The following is a 25,604-nucleotide window of genomic DNA, read 5'->3' on the forward strand; positions in this document are numbered from 1 at the left end:
TTTTAGCGAGAATAAATTTTTAATACCAAGCTGACTAGCAAACAATTGCTTTATTTACCTTTATCTGGCAAGGTACATGAGCAAAACAAGCTTCTTATATACTTTGGCGTTAAGACAAAATTGTCAAGAAAAACAACCTGCAAACTGTCACATTTAACAACAGAACTGATTAATACGGTACAACTGTAGGAAAAGGCTTTCAGATAAAGCCTCACAAAACTCAATACGCTCTTAGCAAAGTGTTAATCTGATAACACAAAACAAATCCACTAATCAAGATGTGCTCAAATCAAAACGGGTGACACAAAAATCAGGTCATTCAAACCAAACTGCTAAAAGGTATCATGTCTTGATTTATACTGTCTTTCAGATCAAACCTACAGTTTTCATAATGTGATTTTTTTTTTTGCTTTACCGCAAAGCTACCTTAATCAACATTTAACCATGTGGATAAATGAATAAACTCAAATATAAAAATTAAATCAACATAATAGAACATAAGGTGTAAGTAGTTATTCCCATTCCTCATCATCTGCAGCCGCTGCTGGGCTTGGGGTGGATGCTTGTGGTGGCTCACTTGTCTTAAAGGATCCCCCCTAAATGCAAAAGTCATTGAGACATGCATCAAATTACAACAAATTAAGTTCAAAATGGGGTTTCAGGCAGTCAAATGAGAAGTGATATGCCATACCTTTCGAGTGTCTGTAGACGCAAACACTTTTCCACGAGGGTTGAACCCTGTTGTCCCATGAGCACTGAAAGCAATTTCCTCCAGCCATTTGGGAACCTCCTGTTGAGCCTGGGAGATTACAATTTATGGGAGTTTTATTAAGATCCTCGTATAATGGACAATCTGCAACATTTATCAATAAACATTCCATTCGATTTTATTTTTGAGCACATTAAATATGGTAAACCAATGTTTTTTGTGGAAAGTCAAGCAAACACATTTGAACATTGACCAAATTTAATGTGCTGTTTTCACATTGCTCAATATTTATATGGATAAAAATCCAACTTATATCTGTTCTTCATATAAAGTGATTTTATAATAAACATGAAAATACAAACCCCAGACAGAACTTTGACTAGAGAGCGAGCTAATGGAGTGTCTGACTCCGGGTTAAAAAAGGACACGGCCCGACCGATGTTCCCGCAGCGTCCAGTTCTCCCGATGCGATGGACGTATTCATCGATGCTGCTGGGCAGGTCGAAATTGACAACATGCTGGACCTGCTCGATGTCCAGGCCTCTGGCAGCAACAGACGTGGCCACCAGCACCGGACACTGGCCTAAGCGAAAATCACTTAAAGCCTTTTCTCGCTCTCGCTGTTCCCGATCACTATTCAAAGAAAAAATCTATTCAATTAAAAGCTTTTGGACAGGGAGTATTTGTAACAACAACAACAACAACAACAAGCACCTATAACTTGGGCTGGGTATTGCTAAAAAAAAAAAAAAAAAAAAAAAAACTTATTGATACCTTGATGGTTCATGAATGATACTTTTTTGATAACAATTTTATAAACCTATTTTAAATCAAGATTACATTTTCTCGCAGCTTAGGAAAATAAAAAATTTAATTTTAAAAAATTTGAATATTCTCTCAAAGATCAATCAAAAAAAGATTAAAAAAAAAAAAAAAACTGAAATGTTCAACCTCTGTGAGGTTCAGGTCAGGTGAGTTGTCTGGCCAATCAAGCCCAGTAATATCATGGTCATCTAACCACATTGTGGAAGTGGTTTGGCTCGATGGGCAGGTGCTTAAGTCCTGCTGCAAATTGAAATCAGCTTCTCCATAAAGTTTGTCAGCAGATGGAAGCATAAAGTGCGCCAAAATCTCCTGGTAAACGGCTGCATTGACTGGACGTGTGACTGGAGTAATGATGCTAAAAATTCAGCTTTGAAAGTCAGCTTTTTTGTTCCTAATAAACGTTTAAGCTGCACTTGCAAGTGAATCTCAAATTATTTTGTGGAATAATATATTCTAAATACGTTTATTTTGCACCGGTATGTCCATCATATGACAAGTTCCCTGCAGCGGGTGATGAATAAACTTACATTACACTTCCATAAAAATGGTCCCGATTATGACTGTATTTGATTTGTATATGATTTTCATGAGATTCAGCCTAATTTTATAATGGGTGATTACATGAGAAATGCTAATAACATTTCAGCAGTGTCACTAGTAGTTTAACTACATTTCCCAGTAGCGTGGTGGTAGCGTTACGGTTTTCCCCAATCAAAGCTGTGTCTTGGCATTTGACTATTTCCATTTTAATATATTTTACAATTTATAAAAAATAAATACAAAAAAAAAACACCGGTAGAATAGAAAAAGAACAAGCTAATGTTAAAAAGGCCTTTTTTGCTTTTGTTAATTGTATAATAAAATAAAAAAAAGTTGGAAAATTTGTTGAATAAACAACTAAACTGAACTATTATGCCTGTTTATCTGCTTGACTGACAGTTTGTATGATGTTGGCTTAATTTCATTTCTTTTTTAATAGCTTTAATGTATTAAACTACTTTTGCCATGTTGCTGTAACTTAGCTTGCTATGTGGTTAAAGCAAAAAAAAAAAAAAAAACATTTTCTGGAGGTGGGGTGGGGCAGGGCTGCACATGCAAGTCATGCAGTGACGGTGGCAACTTTAACATTTGAAAGGATACTATGGCAAAGTTATTGCTTTATTCAACTGATTTTCATTTTCATGACCTGAAAAATGAAAAGCTGTATCATACACTTGGAAAAATTATGTGCTATAATCACTGCTTATCGGCACTAGAGGAGTGACATTACACAACTACAAAAATACAGATACTTAGTTCACTAGAACATGACAATATTTTAACACTTTTTAAGAAATGTTCAAATGACAAAATGTGTCTTTTAATTGCATAAAAGTAACAATGCAGTTGTATTTAGAAATACTGGAACTAGTCTAGGGCTGTAATTATAATCATTGTTTTGGTAATTTAGTAATCTAAGGTCTGTTTGTGTTACTAAAAAAATATCAGATTACTAAGTGAAAACCAGGCTTTAGTCTGACTATTTTATATATAAACTAACAATGAGGCAATAATAACTGGTCTTGCAAACGTACAAATCTAGTGAGAAGAGTAACTTTTTTTTTGAACGCAATTCAAATTTACGGCATAATCAGAGGAAGTGTTTAGCCTCTTTCATACATACAGTCTTTACTGGTAAATTACAGGTAAGTTACCATCAATAGATCATGTGTGAACAGGACAGTTCAAAAATCCCGGTAAATGTGTTCTGGCAATCATATAGTTTTTATGGAGATTACATTATTACTCTGAGCTGTTTACAAAGATCTGCTGCTTTTCTATGTAAATATGCACTAGATGGTCATAATCATTGCTCCTCGCAGCTTTTGTTGCGCTTCTCCATTCATCAGGGCTGCGACTCTATAATTGGATACTATTAGGTGCGTCTCGTGTTTATAAGAGCAAAATATTCTGACTGGCTAGTAATGTTAGTTTGGTTGAGAGTGAAAGCTGCTCATCTCATCCCACTGGTAGGAGAACTCATGGACTCAAAAGTGATGTTTGTTTTGTTTTCTTTCTCAAAGTAATAATTTTTTCCACAGCAAACACTGCACGCCGGAGATCCAGCATGGTGCCGTAGAACTTTAAACCTTGTGCTATATTTCACAGGGCTATAGCTTAAATGTAGTGAAGGTTCATTTAACAGAGTAACTGAACTACATTTTCCAAGAAGCTTGCCCAACACTGCATTTCAACAACATTATTTGGCCAAAGCACACATTAGATCGCAATAGGAAGTTATTACACTCAACAGTGGTTTAAAGTGAGTTGAGTAAAAGCGTAGTACACATTTTTATAAATTGTCTTGTATATCATGATGCTAGTTTGCATGCATTTTCCTTGACGTCTTGCCAGAGCTAATCTATGAAATGGTTTTATTTTTTCCCAACTTCTGTTTTTCGCCCATTTAAGTCTTCTGGACTTTATGGTTAAACTGACATTAGTAAATCAAAAATGTGTCAATGTGTAATTAAAATCATGAAACTTATACAATGCCCTATGAAATATTTTTTCCTTCACCTTCTGTTTTATTGCTACCAAACTCTGTTTATCCATGTCTAATTATTTGAATGCATAAAAACAATTAAAATCTATTTTTTTAATCTGAATGACTCCACTGCAATGAAATGTTTTTCCCCCTCAGAAATTGTGTTTTGTATAAAAAATTCTGGGTATCAAATGAAGGCATTAAAAATTTATTATTTTCATGTTTTAAATCAAATAAATATTAAATAAAACTTATAACAAAAGGATTTTATATTAACATTAAACCATTAAAGAAATAGTCTAACTATTTCTTAAAAAAAAAAAAAAAGTCAAATTTTTTGTAACAGTAGTTGTAGTAGTATGTACATTCTACATACTGAACAACGGCAATATATTTCAGGCATAATAATTCAAGTTAAACCAAACTTTTATTTTGATGGGTTGCCGTGAATACCTTTACATTTGTGTGTGCATATGATATGAGGATAGTTTCTCTCAAATTAATCTGTCAAATGCTCATGAATTGACTGAGCAGTTCTAGAGATTGTGTTCATGTCATGTATTGAGGCGGCAGATGCTGAAATCACCGCGAGGGTCACACATGCGTCAGTATGCGTGTAGTAAACGAAATGGAGTGTCTGCACATTTCATTAACACAGGGACACACAGAACATGCAGGATCCATATTCTTTTTGTTACTTAATATTTACAGATACTAATCCATACCACGTTTTGATTTAATTGTAATGACCTTTTAAAAGAATTCACCCAAACTTTGACAAATTCTTTGACATTCTGCGTTGAACCGTAAATTCCGTTTTTATGACTGGATTCAGCGATTCTCTCCACATCACAGAAATCATAGGGTCCCAACTGAGCACTGCTCACTGACTTTAAGATTAACCCTTCAGGGATCAAGCTTTGGTACAAAGCGACAACAGTTTTTCAAACTATGTTATTAGAAAATTTAAAATATCATTAAAAATGATCAAACTCAATACCCAGCCCTATCTATAACTGATTAATATTGAGCTCAGAATTTACAACGCTACGGAGACTGCTTTGTTTTTCTTCAACATTATATCATCATGAACACATTATTACAGAAAGAAATAGAGAAAGGGACAGGAGTGAGGGAAAAAAATAAAGTACCCATGGATGCTTGTAGTAGAGACCTTCTCCTGACAGAGAAATGTTGCTATGAAATCAGCACTTCTTTTGGTTTCAACAAAGACCATTGTGCGTTCATTCCCTGTAATTGCAAACAAAGTGCCATTAAATTGACCAATTAGCTAATAACATGAACCTCAAAGCTGTCAACATAAAGTTGTTTACAACCCATTTTCATTTTACAACGCATCTAAAATATTTGTGTGAAACTAAAATACAATTTATAAAACACACAGGAACCTGTGCAATTAATACGTTTATATTTTTATCAATTTACATTTATTTAAATTGATTCCAAACCCTACAAAGATACACATTATAGTAGAAAAATTTCTAATATAAAGTATACATTTTAATCCATCAGTTCCTTAAAAGGTAATCAATTTGCTTTAGACTTATGAAAGCAACGTGGTTATGCTTCAGTAAGTGAATGGGATTTGGAAATTCATCAAGCCCTCAATATTAAATCATTAAATGTGTATGATTGTGAATGCACCTGTAGACTTGAGCACTTCAAGCAGCTGGTCTCTCTTTGAGTATTGGTCCACCTGAATGATAGTTTGCTCCACATCACTGCATGCTCCACCAACCACACCAACAGCAAGGAAAATGTAGTCCACCTTCAAAAAATCTGCTGCCATCCTATCATACAACACATGATTCATATCTCACTCCTGAAGCCATGAAAGCATCACTGAATAGAGACTTGCAAAACACATTTTCAAAATCTTCTCATTAACTTGTAGCTAGATTGTTCAACGAAACAAACGCAGCACACTATCCCCAGGCCATATTTATGGAGCCCTCAGAACCGGTTTCGGTCATCCGTCAGTGCTATGCAAGTTGCCCTTTAAAGTGTGTCAGACCTTTGAATATCTTCAGGGTAGGTGGCACTGAACATGAGGGTTTGTCGATCCTCTTTAGGAGGCATTCCTGGAGATCCCACCAGCTTTCGCATATCTGGCTCAAAGCCCATGTCCAGCATTCGGTCTGCTTCATCCAGAACCAAATACCGCAGCTTACTCAGACCAACCTGACAGAGAAAAAGTTAAATAAATAATAAATATTATGAATATTATTATTATTATTAGTGGTAGTAGTAGAAGCCACATTATATATTTATTAAATAAGCAGCGGGGAAGATTTGGATAAAATAAAGTTACCTTTCCACGACCAATAATGTCAAGCAATCTTCCTGGGGTCCCACACAAGACATTGCAGCCCTTTAACACTTCTCGAATAGTGTATCCGGTATTTATACCACCATAAACCACCACAGGACGCACACAGGTCCTACACAAGATTCAAAACCAATTGTTATTTTTTAAACCTGGAAGCTGCCAGTAATACAGAATGAATGAGTGAACGGATTCAAAAAACTGATTCATAAACCTGTTTTTACTGAAGCTGGAGTTTTCCACCAAAACAAAAGCTTAAAGGTGCAGTATGTAATATTAACTGCTAGTTGAAATGGGTACTGCAGGCAAAATTCAAAGTAGCCTTCTTCAAAGTGATATCTCTTGCAAGTGCAGAAATTAGGACAAATGTGCTGTAATTTTCGTACTCAAATGTCACAAAAAAATACACCTATATTCATTTTCATTTATTTTAGAGTGCAATTGTTTTACAATATATGGCTATATTACTGTCATAAATAATTGTATTTTATCTACCGTATTTTCGGGACTATAAGTCACACTTTTTTTCATAGTTTGGCTGGTGCTGCGACTTTAAGTAAGGTGCGACCTATTTATCAAAATTAATTTGACATGAACCGAGAGAAATGAACCAAGAGAAAACATTACCGTCTCCAGCCACGAGAGGGCGCTCTAATGCTGCTCAGTGCTCCTGTAGTCTACACTGAAGACACAGAGCGCCCTCTCGTGGCTGGAGACAGTAATGTGTTCTAAATAAATGCGATTTATAGTCCAGTGCGACTTATAGTCCGAAAAATACGGTAAATATAAGTCGCATCAGTCAGACATGCAATCTGGTTTACCGTATTTTTCGGACTATAAGCCACACCTGAGTTTAAGTCGCATCAGTCCAAAAATACGTCACGAGAAAAAAAAATAAGTCGCACTGCACTATTAGTCACTTTTATTTAGAACCAAGAGAAAACATTACCATCTAAAATGCGAAAATTCTAAAATGGGATTCAAGTCTCCATGTCCAGATTTTGGCAAAGACTATGAGACGGTATTGTGCAATGCATGAGAAAAACTTGTATGAAATATTCCTGCTGATGGCCACATTTCTTTTGTTGAGTAAGATTGTGCTTAAATTGGTCTGTTTTCATACATTGTAAAAAAGTAATTCAAATAAAGTCTAATTTTATAATTACTTTTGCTTTGTAGTTCAGTGTTTCCAGATTTTTGGTTTTAGAAAACTATAAAATAAAACAAACACTAGACCATCTATAAAATCAATGAAAAGTAAAAAATGTGTACCCATATGCAAACTTCCTGGCCTCCAGATAGATCTGATTGATGAGCTCTCTGGTTGGGGCCACGATGATGGCCTCGGGCTCCTGCACCTCGCTGAACTTGCTGGCTGCCACACCATCAGCCATCAGCCGCTGTAGGATGGGCAGCAGGAAGGCCGCCTGAGTGAGCAGAGGATTACATGAGTGATAATGAACAACATAGATAAACTACATCAGAAACACAAATTAAAGGTCTTGGCATTTAATGAAAACAGCATGTCACAGAGGGTTGCTCTTACAGTTTTTCCTGATCCGGTCTGGGCACAAGCCATTAGATCTCGTCCAGCAGAAATAATGGGAATCCCATGTTTCTGGACGGGAGTAGGCTTCACATATCCAGACTTCGTTACATTCTTTCTCAGTGATTCACAAAGTCCTGCTTCATCAAAAGTCTGTATGAGAGAGAGCGAGCATTAGGAACTTTTGTAGTACTGTGTCATTTAGCAGCTATTTTGGCCTATTTCCAAAGCTTTTAAATGTACCATGTACACAAAAAATGCTAATGGAACTATGAGTCTGTGTGTAGGCACAATAAACAGGGTTTCTGCAGGGTTTCATCAGTCAATTGAGACTGATTTAAGACTTTAAGACCTTTTTATGACATTACAATTTAAATTTATGACCTACACGAATTACGATAAATCATTTTCAAAAGTCTTTTTTTTATTTTTTATTATTGACTTTCATTGTAAGTAACAAGTTTTATTATTAAAAAGAGTTATTCTATTATTTCTTAAGATTAAGAAACTGAAGCCTTCGCCTTATTTTTCTTGAGTATCAAGAACACAGGAACACTTAATTGTAACATTGTAAATGAACAATTATTTTATGGCATTACTTTCCAAAATAAGTGTTATTGGTGTTTAGTCACAGTATTAAACACCCACAGGACATAGCTGGGGTCAGCGGGGACCCGGTGAAGGTGGTACCAGTGGGCCCTGTTTGAAATTGTTTGATTTGTGTAAATAGCATAAATAAAAATGAACGTACATACAATGTTTACGTTTTTTTCAAGTTTGTAGGTGTCAAGGTACAGAAACTGAATAATTAAATGTAAAATAGCACTGGATAGTCTTCAATGTAAAAATGAAATGTACAATCAAATCAGACACCTTGAACATTTCTCACATTATTAGTTTATTTGCTATTGCTTCTAAAATGGTTTTAAAATATGACACAAACTTAGTTAAACTCTGTCGGAACAAATTTGTCTTGATAACGTCATAACTTTGATAGAAATCTACGTAATCAACCAAAACTACAGACAACTGTTATTATGACTTTACACAACTATCAATACTTTGTTGACCAATTACCAAGCAATGCTTCATTTTGTTCAGACTGTGGTGTGAAAAGCTTTCATTAGCAATTCAGAAAAAAAAACACAAGCAATGCATGGTGCTTTATAAGGTGCTGGATAATTTTTGTTCCCAATTTTATATATAGATAAATAAAACATTTACACTAAGTAGACATCCAAAACGCCGCTTTTACCGCCACTCCTACCGCCGCGGCAGCAGTATAAAGTGCATTTGCAACCTTTGACCGCTGAGGGGCGCTTTAACCACAAGTTATCAAACAAGTGTAAACAAAGCACATTTTTGCTAATAGACGTCAGTTTTGACTCGCTGATGTGTTAGATTTGATGGCTTCAGTCAGGGAAAACGAAAGAAAAACACTGTAGTTACAATATTTAATATCCACAGATGAAAGTTTGGTACTTATGAAGTTATGTGCATTTTTAGAACGAATTCAAGCAGGGTAAAAGTCAAGCCTGTGCCTGAACATGTGATTATATTTTCTCTAATCTACATGGTATTAAACCATATTTTAGATTTGACACATTTAAAAGGTGTGCAGTATTATTTATATTATATTATGCGTTATATTATTCAAAAGAAATTGTGGTTAACTTTGCATCGGAGCATTAAAAGTGGTAGCCTATTTTAGGGTGGTTGGCTACATGGATTAATATGCAAAATGTCAATATTTTCATATATTATGCCTATATTTTAATTTATATTTTCAATTTAAATATATTTTTTCCTTTAATAAAACAACTTGCATTTTTGTTATTCGTTATGTGTCCTTTAACTTATTGGGGGAAAAAACATTTGTCTGTAAACAAGAGATTTACAGAATGAAACGTTATAAAAAGTATGAATTTTATTTATTCACATGCAGTATGGTTGTTGGTATTTAGCAGTTAAAACCTATTTTTTAAACTTGAATTTAAATAATATTAAACTAACTTTAAAATATCAAGGAGTTTATAAGTAAAAAAGGGTAAAATGTCACAGTGCATGTTAAATAGCCTAAATGAACTTGTGTTAATAATATAATTAGATTTTTTTTACATGAAAAACTCCTGTATAAAATGGGACAGCAACCTTTATATCAAACATTTTAAATCATCTACAGCTGAGCAACGCGAGAGGGGGATCTGCGTCAGAGCGCGTGAAGTGAATGTGATGAACGAAGTCATTTTCAGATGGAATAAAAAAAAATAAAAAAAATAGCCTATAGATTAGGCCCATGCAGGCTCTGCTCTGAAGAATTACTTATAATTACTGTTAACCCAGAGTAACACATTTTAACGGATTAATCCTTTTTTTTATTTGCTGCATGTTTTATTTATTTTTAAACGTGCTAAAAAAAAATTTAGGTAGAGGTTTCATTTTAATATATTAATCACCTATTTTCGTTTGCTGTATGTTTTTTTTTTTTTGGATATTATATAGTTCATGTATAAAATGCATTTTATTACATATAGAAATAATAACGGCTGGCCTAATAATGTTATCATGTACAAACAGGATATATTTAATTCCCTTCACGTATATGCCACAAAACTATTTTCACTCAACAAAACAATATTCTGGCTGTATAAAACACAAAAAAACAACAAAGAAAGATAACTATAGTCAATTTCAACCGTTTTTACAGATCAGAGGAAAAAAATATGGAATCACACAAATCTGAGGAAAATTATATGGAATCACCAAATAAAAACACTACTAGTATTTGTTGCACCACCTCTTGCTTTTATAACAGCTTGAATTCTCTGAGGCATGGATTTAACTAATGACAAACAGTATACTTCATCAATCTGTCTCCAGCTTTGTCTTATTGCAGTTGCCAGATCAGCTTTGCAGGTTGGAGCCTTGTCGTGGACCATTTTCATTAATTTCCACCACAGATTTCAATTGGATTGAGGTCCGGACTATTTGCAGGCCATGCCATTGACATTATATGTCTTTCCTGTAGAAATGTTTTCACAGATTTTGCCCTATGGCACGATGCATTATCATCCTGAAAAATGATGCTACCATCACCAAACATCCTTTCAATTGATGGAATAAGAAAAGTGTCCAAAATCTCAACATTAACTTGTGCATTTATAGAAGATGTAATGACGGTCATCTCTCCCATACCTTTACCTGACATACAACCCCATATCATTAATGATTGTGGAAATTTGCATGTTTTCTTCAGGCAGTTGTCTTTATACATTTCATTGGAACGGCACCAAACAAAAGTTCCAGCATCATCACCCTGCCCAATGCAGATTCGTGATTCATCACTGAATATAACTCTCATCCAGTTATCCACAGTCCAAGATTGTGTTTCTTTAGCCCACTGAAACCTTGTTTTTTTCTGTTTAGATGTTAATGATGGTTTTCGTTTGGCTTCTCTGTATGTAAATACCATTTCTTTTAGGTGATTTCTTACAGTCCGGTCACAGACATGAACTCCACTTTCTGCCCATTTGTTCCTCATTTGTTTTGTTGTGCATTTTCTGTTTTCAAGGCATATTGCTTTAAGTTTTCTGTCTTGGCACTTTGATGTCTTTCTTGGTCTACCAGTACGCTTCCCTTTTACAACCTTACCATTTGATTTGTACTTGGTCCAGACTTTAGACACAGCTGACTGGGAACAACCAACATCTTTTGCAACATTCCGTGAAGATTTACCTTTGAGAAGTTTGATAATCCTCTCCTTTGTTTCAACTGACATCTCTCGTGTTGGAGCCATGAGTTATGTCAATCATCTTGGTTCAACACATCACTAATGTGTGCAAGCACTCCTTTTTAACTGCAGACTAATTAGCAGTTGTAATCAGATAAAGGTGTTAGTTTTAGAAATGCAAAGTGCATGGTGATTCCATATAATTTTCCTCAGATTTGTGTGATTCCATATTTTTTTCCTCTGTTTGATCTATAAAAACAGTTGTAATTGACTATAGTTATCTTTGTTGTTTTTTCAAGTGTTTTATACAGCCAGAATATTGTTTTGTTGAGTGAAAATTGTTTTTTCACAAACAATTTTTTGGTTGTGAAAAAATTGGTTTTTTCTCTACACAATTAAACATTTGAATGAACATCTTCTGAGAGGGGTGATTCCATACTTTTTGCCAGGGGTTGTACTCACATAAATGTATTAGTGTCCTTTACCTACTAGTAAAATATGTATATCAAAAATTATATCTGGAGTCTGGATAATTTTTGGTTTGACTGTGCATAAATTCTTGTTTAAACTACAAAGTAATGAAGTCAAGAGCAGTGAGTGATATTTCTTTCATTTTCTTGGATTAACATTACAGCAGCCAGTAGCTAAATTAGGCGCGGTCACTTTAAGAGACGATGAACGCATCTTTTCCCTCAACGGTTTACTTTCACTTAAGAAATAACTGACAAATAAATACGTTTTTTTCGAGCATACTTTCCAAGCCGGGTATTTTGACATATTTTGTATGTATTTGTCGGCACAAGAGCAAAAAGAAGCAAATTCGGTGTACAAGCATTTTGAGACGCCTTTCTCAGCATGAGCCCTGAACACCTGAACACCGTGGTAATGAATCAGGCTCTTTCACATCCTTTTGTTTGTTTAAAACTGCGATTATTATTTGTTCGTTCATGTGCAGGAGGGACTGTCCGTGATATGCGGCTCTCTCTCTCGCTCTCTCTCCGCACCGAACACAGAGCGCGCGAGTAACCAGCTACTCAGTTCAGCTTTTCCGCGTCTTGTGTTTGGATGCTTGATACCGATTGTAAGCGACGGGCTTGAGCCAGCTACTAAACGCACCATCTTCGAGCCATAGATCTTTAAAGGTACATTTTCCCATTGTGATAGCCAGGATGATTTAAATTAATCTAAGCAGTGACTCAGTTTGATACAGTATGTTCGGAGTTCGCGCGGGTTTCTGTAAAAGTCATTCTGACAAGTCTGTATGCTGCAACAACATGAAACAACATGAATGAAACAAATGAATGCCATTGCCACTGCGAGCGCATTTTGATGGAAGAACAAATTAATGGACTAGTATATAAATTTAAGACGTGGCTAAATGTTTTTTATGACCTTGTATGGAAAAACCAGACGTTTTTATGACTTTTTATGGCCTTAAATTCTTATTGTTAAATTTATGACTTTTTATGACCCCGCGGATACCCTGATAAAGAATATTATTTATCTCTCAATGTCTTGTCAAATTTGATCTGAGTTTTTAAGAGGATTCATTAACAGGCATCATCTAGTGGTGTTCCAGGTTATGACACTTTAAAATAGCATGCATTTGCAGTAAATTGAAAGTTTCAGTGTTACAACCAGTTGTTTTTTATATAAAAAAAAAAACCGTTATATTTATCATCAGTATTATTATTGTTAAGAGAAGGAACTATGCTCGAAGAAATGCAGCTAGATTTTTATAAGCCAAAATTGCAATAAAATTTTTTATTAGCTTTGGATACAGACATAACAAAAAACCTTTGTGCACTTATAAAATAAAGATAACAAACAAGGTGCGCTGTCTACAGTCTTTATCTCCGCTGATCGTCATGTACAAACATTTCATTAAAATGAACTGTAACTCCGTGAATACTCAACGAAGAGACATGAGAGAGATATCTATAGAAAGCCTGGAATGTCTACTTTTAAACTAAACAAGTGCTGCCGAAAACAAATATTCTGAGATAAAGTAATCCATATGAAAACAACGCAATGTCTGTTTTTCATATCTCCGCTCATTATATCTAATGTGACCACGCCCCCGCGCTGAACGCGCTATTCAGATCCAAACTGAAGCGCACGGCTTGAATACGCCCACACAGAAGAAAAAGCAGCCAGACTATTCTTCAAGTTTTTATTTTACTGTTTGCTTCGCGATGAGAGGAATAAGACCTAATTCACCCCAAAAAGATGTGATGTGGTTGAGGATTTGAGAAAAGGATTTCCTCAGAAAAAAGAATGAAGCGCTTTATTCAGCAGAGATCATAAACATGAGTAAGTCTCTTTTTATTTATTTGTACTAGTTTTCACATAACGTGTAAACATTTTACTAGTTAGACTTTTTCCAAATACTTTTTCCAAACTATAATTCCTGACTAAATGTATAATCAAGTGAAACATTATGAAGTTTCAATAACAATATACAATACTATACCATTCAAAAGCTTGATGTAAATAATATAAATGTGACAAATAGAGATAACTCTAACAAATGTAAAAACAATGCAGTTCTTTCGATTTATTCCCCCTAAAAAAAACCTGAAAAATATTATCAGCTCTTTTCAACATTAATAATAATAATAATAATGATAATAAATGGGGTTTATTTGGTAGAAAATAAGATTGTTAAAAGGATTTCTGAAGGATTGCGTGATTAGAGATAGGATGCGAAAAAATTTGCCCTCAGATTGGCACAGTTGAATGAGAGGCTCATTATGCAGCTCATTATGCAGGCCTTTGTCTTCTGAGGTGTAAATCACAATGATATTCATGATAGTTGACGCCTACTCGCATATGACTTTTACCAACAAAAAGTGTTTAAGAAAATTTAAATCAATATATTGTTTTCTGTGAGTGAGTAAACGATGATTTTCACATCATTCAGAAAGAAAAATTCTAGGCTACAAGCTCCAGTTCTCAACTTTTCCGGCAACCAATTTTATGTATGTGTTTTATTGCCTTATTCAAGTGATTTAACATTTTTAGTTTTTCACTAACCATGCATAACTTTTTTTCTCAAAAATACAATCATGTACATGCATGCATTTCACATATTATTATAGCCCAGTTTGTGCTGATTACAGTGATATTAGACTTTACCCATTTAGATATTTATAAGAAACTGAAAAATGCACAAATGTCAGGGCATGACAAAACTTCTCAAGGCCCCAAAAATACCCTTAGACTCCAGAGGGTTAAGTTTCACCTGACAGTTCGCACACACATTCGTTTTGATTAGAGGTCGACCGATATATCGGGGCGATATTTGTAAATTTTTTATATATCGGCATCGATACCGATATCAGTGTTTAGTAGCACTGATTTAAAGTCAGGCAATATCAGCGGGCAGCCCCATGTTATTGGTGTGGTGCAAAGTGCTGCCGCCGCATGTGAGGCACCCCAAGCCAGAACTTTTGGAAGATTCAACAACAGTCCTGGGAGATAAAGGTAGTCAGAGAATCTCACTCTGTAAATGAGATGGAGAACTTGTCAGCTCTCACAAACACTGCAGCTTGATTGAGGGCTCCGTTACTCCGCCCCACTCACAAAGAGCACTGTGCTCGGAGAGACAGCTGTCCTGGAGCTGCCCAGAACCGTGAATCATATTTGTTCGGAAGCATGGTTTGATGCAGACAATAGCCAGGTTTCCATCCAACTCAAATGCGCATACAGCGGTATTATAATTGTGTGCAAAAGCCACTTGGATAAAAAGCTTTCTCACCCGAATTAAAGGGGTTTTAGTCTTAATAAAATGCTAGTAGCAGGACTAAAATTAATAGGATGTGATTATGATCATTTGATAAAATGAAGAGAGCGCGCCATACGTTTGAGATCATCATACTTTGTTGCCTGTTTCTAGTCATAGTCAAGGAGACTGGTGAATGCGCCTCTTTAAATGGTTTCAAGGTGTTCGTTGTTGTATTGTAAAACGCAACTGCAATGTTTTCTAATGACACTAAATAAAATTATCCCAAACGTAACTGTGGCGCTTGTGGCTGTGCTGCGCAGTCAATTAACCGTTTTTTTCACATCAAACATTTTATGCAAGTATTATCACCAGTACTTTAAATGAAATCGATTTAGAATTGCTGTGTTCCACTAGGCTTTTTCGTTTAAAAAAAATCCCGCATTCACAGTGCATTAGATCTTGACCGTTCATTAGATCTTGACGGTGCATGCATGCTTGCATGGAGCAGAAATACAGTTTTGTAATTTAAAGTTAAAGTTAGTATTAGTATAACTTAAATATTACAAAAACCTACAATATTTTATAGCCAATGTTAACATGAATTACTAAATATATGCACTAACAACTTACCATAATAGCCTTGGGAGGATTGCTGCCACTCACATCCACAAGGATGTCATCATATTTGTCAAAATTAATGCCTGTGGCATAATGGGAAAATATTGAACTCTCCTCTTCTGGAGGGGGAGGCGGCACATAGACAACCTTGGGTCCTACATGAAACAAACACAATGTTAGTTTATTTTGGATATAAAGCAAGTCAAATATAACATGCTCTGGCTAAAGCAATGACTTCTTGCATTGAAGGAAAATATGACACACCTGTATTTTCACTTGCTTCTTGATTTTCCTTGTCTGCTGTTGAGACTAGACAATCGGGAAAAGAGAAAGAAAACTAAGCAAATTTAAAAAGCAGCTTATTAATTAGTTACTAAAAACAGCAGTAAATTACCCTTAGAAAACACTTCCTCATCCCGGCCTCTGAAACCTACACAGTGTCATTGAAGAGAGTTCAATTGAACCAATAAGATAAATGACTCATGTAGTACTTAAAACACATAAATATGAAAATATCACCTCCTCTTCCAAAGCCTCTTTTTCCTGTGTCTTCATCACCACCACCTTAAAAGCAGGACACAAATATTAAAATGAAACATTAAGTTCAGTCAAATTAATTTTGTGCACAACTATTAAAATCGCAGAAAATCATGAGATTAATCATGGAAAAATAATTTGTTGCCAAGCCTTACATTTAAAGGGTTAGTTCGCCCAAAAAGGAAAATTATGTCATTAATGACTCACCTTCATGTCGTTCCAAACCCGTGAGACATCCATTTATCTTCAGAACACAGTTTAAGATATTTTAGATTTAGTCCGAGAGCTCTCAGTCCCTCCATTGAAGCTGTGTGTACGGTCTACTGTCCATGTCCAGAAAGGTAAGAAAAACATAAAAGTAGTCCATGTGACATCAGAGGGTCAGTTAGAATTTGTTGAAGCATCGAAAATACATTTTGTTCCAAAAATAGCAAAAACTACAACTTTATTCAGCATTGTCTTCTCTTCTGTGTATGTTGTGAGCGAGTTCAAAACACTGCAGTTTAGTGATATCCGGATTGCGAATGAATAACTGGATGTAACCGGACCTTTTTGAACCAGTTCACCAAATCGAGCTGAATCATTTGAAACTGTTCACGTCTCCAACAATTATTTTTTGGTTGGAGGAGTAGGGGTAAGGGGAAGGGTGAGATAGCCACTAATATTTGCTAACATCATATCATCATTACAGACTGCATGATAGTGCCACAGCAAATGTCTGATCAGGGCGATAACTGCCGTAGACATTGATGGGGGCTAATCCCCTCAATAATTAGAAGTCGCTAAAACCTTTTCTTAAATATTGCCCATTCGAGAGAGAGAGAAAAAGAAGTTGGGTGTATTTGCATCGGTGCGTTTATCTTTTTAGAGTGAGTTTACTTAAAAACAGAGATTGTTATCTCTCGTTGCTGGAAAAATATAATGTAGCGATTCAGTATTTAAACTGGATTTAATAGAAGTCGTGAGGCAGCGTTGACAAGTTTATTTTCTCCTCGATGTGTGAGCTGCGTGATTTCAGATACGTGTGTGTGTGTCAAACAAACCAATATCCCGGAGTAATTCATTTACTCAAACAGTACACTGACTGAACTGCTGTGAACAGAGAACTGAAGATGAACACGGAGCTGAGCCAGATAACGAACAACAGACTGACTCGTTTACGAGTCAAGAACTGTTTCTGTCAGACGTGTCCGATTCGTGAACCGAGGAGCTGATGATACTGCGCATGTGTGATTCAGCGTGAAGCAGACCGACACACAGAGCGCCTGAACTGAACTGATTCTTTTGGTGATTGATTCTGAACTGATTCTGTGCTAATGTTATGAACGTGGGTAAACCGAAGGCTTGAATGAAGGGCAATCATCGCCAATGACGCCATTACGTCAACCGCAAAAGAAGCGGTGAACCGTTTTCTTCAACCGGTTTATTGAATCGAACAGTCCGAAAGAACTACTGGTGTATCCAAAACCCATTGCAACCGGTTCTTCACTGGTGAACGAGTCAGTCTATTGTTCGTTATCTGGCTCGGCTCGGTGTTCATCTTCAGTTCTCTCTTCACAGCAGTTCAGTCAGTGTACTGTTTGAGTAAATGAATTACTCAGGGATATTGGTTTGTTTGAACTCAGAGGGAGTGTCAGCCACATTAAAAAAAAAAAAAGTTAACAGCTTAAGTCATATGTGGTAAATGCTTATTAGAGACGCAAACCATTTCAAACGATTCAGTTCGATTTGGTGAACTGGTTCAAAAAGATCCATTCATGAACCGGATATCACTAAACTGCAGTGTTTTGAACTCTCTCACAACAGACACAGAAGAGAAGACAATGCTGAATTAAGTTGTAGTTTTTGCTATTTTTGGACCAAAATGTATTTTCGATGCTTCAGAAAATTCCAACGGACCCTCTGATGTCACATGGACTACTTTGATTATGTTTTTCTTACCTTTCTGGACATGGACAGTATACCGTACACACAGCTTCAATGGAGGGACTGAGAGCTCTCGGAGTAAATCTAAAATATCTTAAACTGTGTTCAGAAGATAAACGGAGGTTTTACTGGTTTGGAACAACATGAGGGGGAGTCATTAATGACATTTTTATTATTGGGTTGAACTAACCCTTTAATATAAGATCCAGTTTTAATATATCATTTGAAGCAATGCATGTTTAGGCAATTTTGTTTTAATGCTTAGAGGCGTGCAGTGTGATTGTTTTATTTTTACTCATCAAAACTGTTTATTGGTAAAAAAAAAAGTTTGGGAAGCACTGTGCTATAAATCACTGTTGCCCCAGACAAATAACTCCCTAAACAGATGTGCTAGATTCACACCTCAGGCCTTTCTGTCATCATATCACATTATAAACTTCAATTCTAATTTATTTATTTCAATGACAAACCATCACGTAAACCACCCCGGAAACCTCCGCGACCTCTTCCTCGGCCTTCACCTCCTTTCCAACCTGTAACAAACAGAGGGGGTCCATGAAGTACTGAAACATCACGTGTCACAAGAGAATTTATATTATTTTAAAAAATTACATTACCCTCATCTGTGCCATTTTCATCAATTCCTGGAATTTGAAAGAAATTTTAATAAAAAAAAATATACATACATAATTGTACATGTATACATAGACAGGAATTAAAATTCGTTACCTCCTCTTCCAAAGCCTCTTCTCCCAGTCTCTTCATTACCACCTTAAAAAATATATATATATATAAAAAAAAATATGCCTCAAACAACTCGACTCGATCAGGATTGGTCAAAGATATTGTAATGTGGTTCAATGTGTATAATGAGCACTGAACTATAATTCACTGTTGCGTCAAGGAACCAAATTAATACATAGCCACGCACATTTCATCCCTTAGTTATTTTCTCTCTTAAATTATAAGTCAAATACAATTTTTACAACTACCAACCATCACGGAAACCCCCACAGGAAGCACCGCGAAAACCACCACGGGAACCACCTCGCCCTCTTCCCTGACCTTCACCCTGACCTTCCTTCCAACCTGCAAACAGATGGGTACCACAAAAAAGAAAGTGCTCTAGAGTCACAAAAACATGTCTATTTAAAAACAACAACAAAACAAAAAATATATAATTACCCTCATCACTGCCATCAATTTCTGAAAAATAAGCAAGAACATTGTTAAATTCATACAGGATAACACGAGCACACAACTCATACATATAAAAAATGTGTGTGTGTGTATGTATGTATGTATATATATATATATATAAAAAGGAAGAGACGATTGGTTCATTTGCTGCTTGAACTCGGGCATTACAGCTACGTTAAGTCAAATTAAAGAGCTCCAAACATTCTTGGGATTTAAGAATTTATGCTCATATATATATATATATATATATATATATATATATATATATATATATATATATATATATATATATATATATATATATAAAATATATTAGTATACAAGTATTTTTTTTTAAAAAGTGTATAGTAATAAACAACCTGCAGTTTAATGTTTGCATTTCTTGCCCTTACTGTACCGAAAATGAACCGAACCGTGACTTTAAAACCGAGGTACGTACCGAACCGTGATTTTTGCGTACTGTTACACCCCTAATATATATAAAAAGTACTTTAAAAAAGAGAGAGTGCACCTGAAAGAGTGTCTTATATATAAATAAAGAATTATGAGATTTTCATCCTAATCCTACTTCAGTTGTCTTCAGTGGCAGTTTTAAAGTACGCCATATGATGGTCACTTCGAGGAAGTAATTTACCATGAATTCTTCTCTAACAGAAGGGGTTATGCTGTTCACTTTTATAGTAAACTGATTTCATCCAGGAAAATTATGACAAATTACATCAGCATTATATTGGAGCCAGCTTGTTTTCTTCTTGGAGTAGAATACAACCAAAATTGACAGATACTGAAAACCAGACTTCTGTTTAGAAGAATCAAGGATACATGTAATATCACCTGATTTAAAGTCATTTCTGAAGCCTCCTCTTCCTCCTCGTGATCCTCCTCTGCCTCCTGAAAATATATCATGAGCAATGGCAGTCAAATACAAATTCCAGCACTAACTTTTTACAAGCATGCTGCACACAAACAACTTTGGATTCAGATTTACAAAGTTTAAATCTGTAGTGTTCTTGTTTGTTCAGGCAACCCTCTGAAAAAAAAAAGTATGCAGTTTTATAAAATATGTAGTTTCCCACCTCCCTTATCAGGGTTAAGCCACAAAAAAAAAGTCATTTATGGATTGAAATTTTTAAAACAACGATAATTGGTCAACATTTTGAGGAGTGGGTTATTGTGCTAGTAAGTTGGCAGGTTTAGGAGCGCAGGTCCTAAATAGTTTATGCATTCAGCACATTAATTCAGTGTTGAGCCATCTGCATTCATGTCACCCATCTGCGTTTGCACAAGTTCTCATGATCGCAAACGCTGGCTGGTCAGGTTTGGTGAGGCTTTCTCCAGACTGGCCAAATACAAACAAGACAGCGATAAATAAAAATGGTAACAAGAAATATGGCAACTATTCCTATTTCAAAGAGATCGCGTGAAAATTAGTTATTGAGCTCGCTTGGTGGCGGAAAAGTAAACCGGACACAACACTACCGCAACAGGTTTAGTCTGTTTAGTGTCTATACAGGACATTTGAACTCTGTGTCAGTACCTCACAGACCGGACGGGGATTTATCATGTGGTGCATCCAGTGTAACATCACCGATTATAATGAGTATTTTGTCACGCTCCATTGCTCGCGTCCGTTAGACAGGGTGTATTTTAAAAAAAAATCATATTTAGGAGTCTTTCTTGTTTAACTGCATTATTTTTTTATATTTATTTTAGTGCTTTGCAAGTGGCGTTCACTGACAGAAGTTCTCAAATAAACACAAACTGACGATGTGTTAGATGAGTGAGACAGTGCTGGGCTGATTTCATAGACATGTGCATACATATATACAGGATATATATAAGGAAATATATAATGATCGCGTTCGTTAACTAGCACATTTTTACACACACACACACACACACACACATATATATTCTTTTTTTTTTTAACACCGCGCCACCGGCGGTTGTTGGTCCATGACTACCGTGGTGGTAAAAATCAGCCACCACCACAGCCCTAAATAACATCAAAGTTGATTAACTAGAACATCATGGCAATATGTTTCTTTCAGACTCTGTATATTTAAGGGAACATGTGTAAAGTGTTTTCTGTGAGTTTGTCCTTCCACATGTAGTAATGGTGCTGGCCACCAGTATAAATGTGAATGTCTTTGTAACGGAAGGTAGTCTTTACACTTTCAGTGTATTAAGTAAATACACTGGGATTGAATGTATTACAAGTTTCTTTTCAATAAACAGGAATCAATTTTCATAAACATCATAGTGAATGGACTGATCTTGATAGTAGATGACTATTAACACTGTAAATCAAATGCAATCATGATGAAACCTGTGATTTATAGGAACACAGACTAAACTAACCTTCAAATATTATGATGTATCTGTTTAAAAGATTAAAGATAAAACACTTTTTAAACACTTCACTGTCATTCATTCAGCTTTATATATATATATATATATATATATATATATATATATATATATGTGTGTGTGTGTGTGTGTGTGTGTGTGTGTGTGTGTGTCATCATTACAGTCTGTAAAATATGTTTCTCTTAAAAGATCTACTCTATAAAACAATGCATTAAATTACATTAAAGACAAAAACAAATTAAACAAGCAAATGAAATGATAACTCACATTTATATGGTTCACTGATGAAGTCATGGGTCAAGTCAAGTGAATTATTAATCATTTTCTAACAGGCGTCCAATACTGACTTCAGGAAAAGGGGAATAACCACTATAGGTACTCAAGATTAACAGGATATTGAGTGAAAACGAGCATTTCACCCCCCCCCCCCCCCCCTTAATAAATACGGGCATATAAATATGATTGGCCGTGGAGAAAACGTGCTCTGACGGCACAGACGTTGGCGCGACTCACAAATAACAGTGTGCTAAGCGAGTAAGTTTTGTGAAGCGCTTCATGTTTTCGTTTCACCACTGAATGGGATCCTCATCTGTTGGAATACATGGCTCCAGCAAGAACTCTCTGTAATCAGCGCTGATGAACTGGCTCAGCGTTTTACGACGAGTGGGGATTGCATCCTCTTCATCGTTGGTAACGGACCACTCACATCAGGGAAAATGTTCTGATAATGTTCAAAAAAAGTTTTTTTATCTTACTTCTCTCATGTTTTCATCGAGAAACCTGAGACGTTTGTGCCAAGGGTCTAGGGCGGACGCGAGAAGAGGAGTTTTCACTGCATTCTCCAAGTTAGTGGTGTTTATTTGTTGCTTGAGAGATGCCGCAACAATGTTCTTGAATTCGGTCACTTTCTGTGATTCTCTAAGGCATATTTGAAGTACTGTAGAAGACATAGTTCTTAGGGCCATTCACATATCGCGACTTTTGCATTCGAATGTTCGACTATCCGTGCACACCCCTAGTGTGGACGTGTGCTCGTGCAGTAGTCTAACCTACATCTACATCTCAGTGTATGCTTGCACTCACTGGGTGTTTCTTTTTGGTTTTTGCAATATACTCTATAATGTCAATTTGCATATCGTTTAAACAACAGTTAAGAAATTAACGTAAACTATATTTATCGAACACCCCTTATGTATATGATGCGATATTAACACAAATTAAGTCTAACTAAAGTATATGCTATGATTGTGTGCTTTCAGTTGTTTCTATAGACCCTTTTACAGTTGGTAAACAAGGTGACGTATTTGTGTGGGCGGGGCTTAGCTGGAGGCAGAAAGATTCCCCTCAACACTTGAACAAATGGTAGCTAGCGAGTTTTCTTAGCTTGTTTTTTTAACAATGGCTGGAGAAAATCTGAATATATCTGCTTTATCTGAATATTTAAGGTCACTCACTGTCCGGGACCGCAATAATTATTTGAAAAAGTTAACTTTAACGGACGGAACCAGATTGGTCGACCCATACAAAATCACTCATTGGATGGACGATCTGACAGGATTACCTCCGATTGAGTGGCCTGACATCTACACTTACCTGATAGAGAAACCGAGCGTGTATAGTAAAGAGAAAATGAGGGCGTATAAATCCATAGATTAAATAAAGAGTGACATTACAGTAAAATTATTATTAAGATGTAAATATTTTCTAGAAATAAAAATTCTGAAGACTGCTAATTAATTATAAACTTTCTGTATTTATTCTTTCTTACCATGTTCTTAAATTCCGGTCACAATTAATCACAACAATGTATATAAAATGTTCTCCGTCGATTCTGGCAACCAACAACACAAGACGACGACATTTTAAGCTCCTTGAGTAGCCGACCCTGTGTTGGTTTGTATTAGCCGCCTCCAGTTTTCCATTTGTTTTGCCTCCAGCTAGCGCCGTGACGTACCTGTGACGTCCGCGCAAAAGGGGTCTATACTTTTTCATGAATCTAGAATTAATTTCAGTATGAAAACTTTTGATCAATAATTTTTTGGAAAACATCCATACACAGTTTTCACGCACATTTTGCTAACACATGAAAGAGACCCAGTGTCCTTAGCTTACTGTGGCAAATATTATTTGGTTAGAAATGTGGTCCACATCCTCAAGTAAATTAAATTTCGAACCAACAATTTTAGTTTCAATTTTCTTGTTTCAGATCTTTTGACTCCAAACTCAGGGCAGTGATTCTCAACCTTGGTCCTGGTTACCTAAGCCCCCATATAACCCCCCCCCCCCCCCCCCCCCCCACAACTGCACATTTTGGCTCTCTAATCAAACACACCTGATGAGTTAAAAAGACTGCTCTTGATGTCTCGATGAAACATCAACTGTGTGAACGCTCTTGATGCAGTTACTCATTACTTCAGTTATCAATACTTGAGTTCACCTACTCACCTCTGCCCGTGAATCCATCACCAGTAGACTTCCATGAGCTGCCGTCAACATCTACAAACACAAGGACACACTTTGCATATGTTCAAATCTATATACTTACATTAGCTTTTAGGCATCATAGTCCCAAATCATAACAGAAGCTGACATCTGATTTTACATTTGGTAATGTGAATTGCTTCTAATATACCTCTCCAGACCAAACTAAAGGTTCAATTGTACTAACATCCATAATTATGAGATGTACACAATTAGGACCCAAAAGATTGACAAATTACAAAATTGCTTGGTGGTTTAGAAGAGCTTCGGTTTAATAAGCTGTATTTAGTTTAGATTAGATCTAATTTGATACCTTCATTCTAATATTTGCACCTTCAGTGCATTCAAGTAACCAAAAGATGGGTTGTTACAAGAGGACAGATGGACAGGACTGAAGAAGGGCAACAACTGTACTAGTACCTAGACACTACTGACTTACATTATGAGCTGCTGTGATAAAGATCAGAAAAAGGAAGCAAAAGCACACACAATCTAAACTGGGTGATCGACCAAAAAACAAGCAGAAAGATGTCTGATGAAGAGCCTGTGTGCTTGAAACGTCACATATGCTATGCGATAGTTAAACATTTTTTTTTATACCTTTGAGCTTTGGTGTTGCCGACTTTACATTCAAATATTTTTCTGTGATAAAGATCATGCAATTTTAATGTATTTTTTCCATATGATAATGTTTTTGCTAGGGCTGGGATAAACAATTATTTTTCAAACGATTAATCTAGCGATTATTTTTCTGATGCATCGATTAATCTAACGATTAATTTTTTCAGACCGATTCTATTATCTCCCCATTAATTGACTACTAACAATTTATACATGTTGATTTACATATCTGAATGAAAAAAACATGAATTCCTTAACATTGCAATATATGTTTATTGCTCTTAAAATTTCAAAATAAAAGACTGACTAAGAATGCATTACTTTGCACTTGTATAGAGATAGCATTCAATAAAACCTTGAAGCCTTGAAAACACAGTTTACTGAAACAAGCTTACTGAAAAAAGTTCTTCTTTCAGATTAAAATAACAACAACTTGATGT

The 25,604-nt window shown here is 35.7% G+C and overlaps 1 protein-coding gene across 4 annotated transcripts in view; it reads right to left on the reverse strand.

Annotated features, from left to right (window-relative positions):
* Window positions 1–25,604, reverse strand: part of LOC113053978 (probable ATP-dependent RNA helicase DDX4) — a 37,824-nt gene continuing 12,220 nt past the window's right edge. For 2 of the 4 annotated variants that reach the window (XM_026219156.1, XM_026219155.1), the window contains exons 6-25: window positions 24,508–24,558; window positions 20,527–20,583; window positions 19,678–19,698; window positions 19,489–19,581; window positions 19,222–19,263; window positions 19,110–19,136; window positions 18,963–19,025; window positions 16,549–16,593; window positions 16,424–16,459; window positions 16,294–16,338; window positions 16,042–16,184; window positions 7,955–8,107; window positions 7,681–7,835; window positions 6,394–6,523; window positions 6,097–6,263; window positions 5,727–5,872; window positions 5,213–5,312; window positions 1,072–1,342; window positions 692–799; window positions 1–596 (exon numbers count right to left, since the gene is read on the reverse strand). In XM_026219156.1, coding sequence (XP_026074941.1) covers window positions 513–596; window positions 692–799; window positions 1,072–1,342; window positions 5,213–5,312; window positions 5,727–5,872; window positions 6,097–6,263; window positions 6,394–6,523; window positions 7,681–7,835; window positions 7,955–8,107; window positions 16,042–16,184; window positions 16,294–16,338; window positions 16,424–16,459; window positions 16,549–16,593; window positions 18,963–19,025; window positions 19,110–19,136; window positions 19,222–19,263; window positions 19,489–19,581; window positions 19,678–19,698; window positions 20,527–20,583; window positions 24,508–24,558 — 1,937 coding nt within the window. In that variant the 3' untranslated portion in view covers window positions 1–512. The remainder of the gene's footprint in view (window positions 597–691; window positions 800–1,071; window positions 1,343–5,212; window positions 5,313–5,726; window positions 5,873–6,096; window positions 6,264–6,393; window positions 6,524–7,680; window positions 7,836–7,954; window positions 8,108–16,041; window positions 16,185–16,293; window positions 16,339–16,423; window positions 16,460–16,548; window positions 16,594–18,962; window positions 19,026–19,109; window positions 19,137–19,221; window positions 19,264–19,488; window positions 19,582–19,677; window positions 19,699–20,526; window positions 20,584–24,507; window positions 24,559–25,604) is intronic. The other 2 variants (XM_026219157.1, XM_026219158.1) reach the window with 2 other exon arrangements.

This window comes from Carassius auratus, chromosome 35 (genome assembly GCF_003368295.1).
Source record: "Carassius auratus strain Wakin chromosome 35, ASM336829v1, whole genome shotgun sequence".
NCBI classification, from domain to species: Eukaryota; Metazoa; Chordata; class Actinopteri; order Cypriniformes; family Cyprinidae; genus Carassius; species Carassius auratus.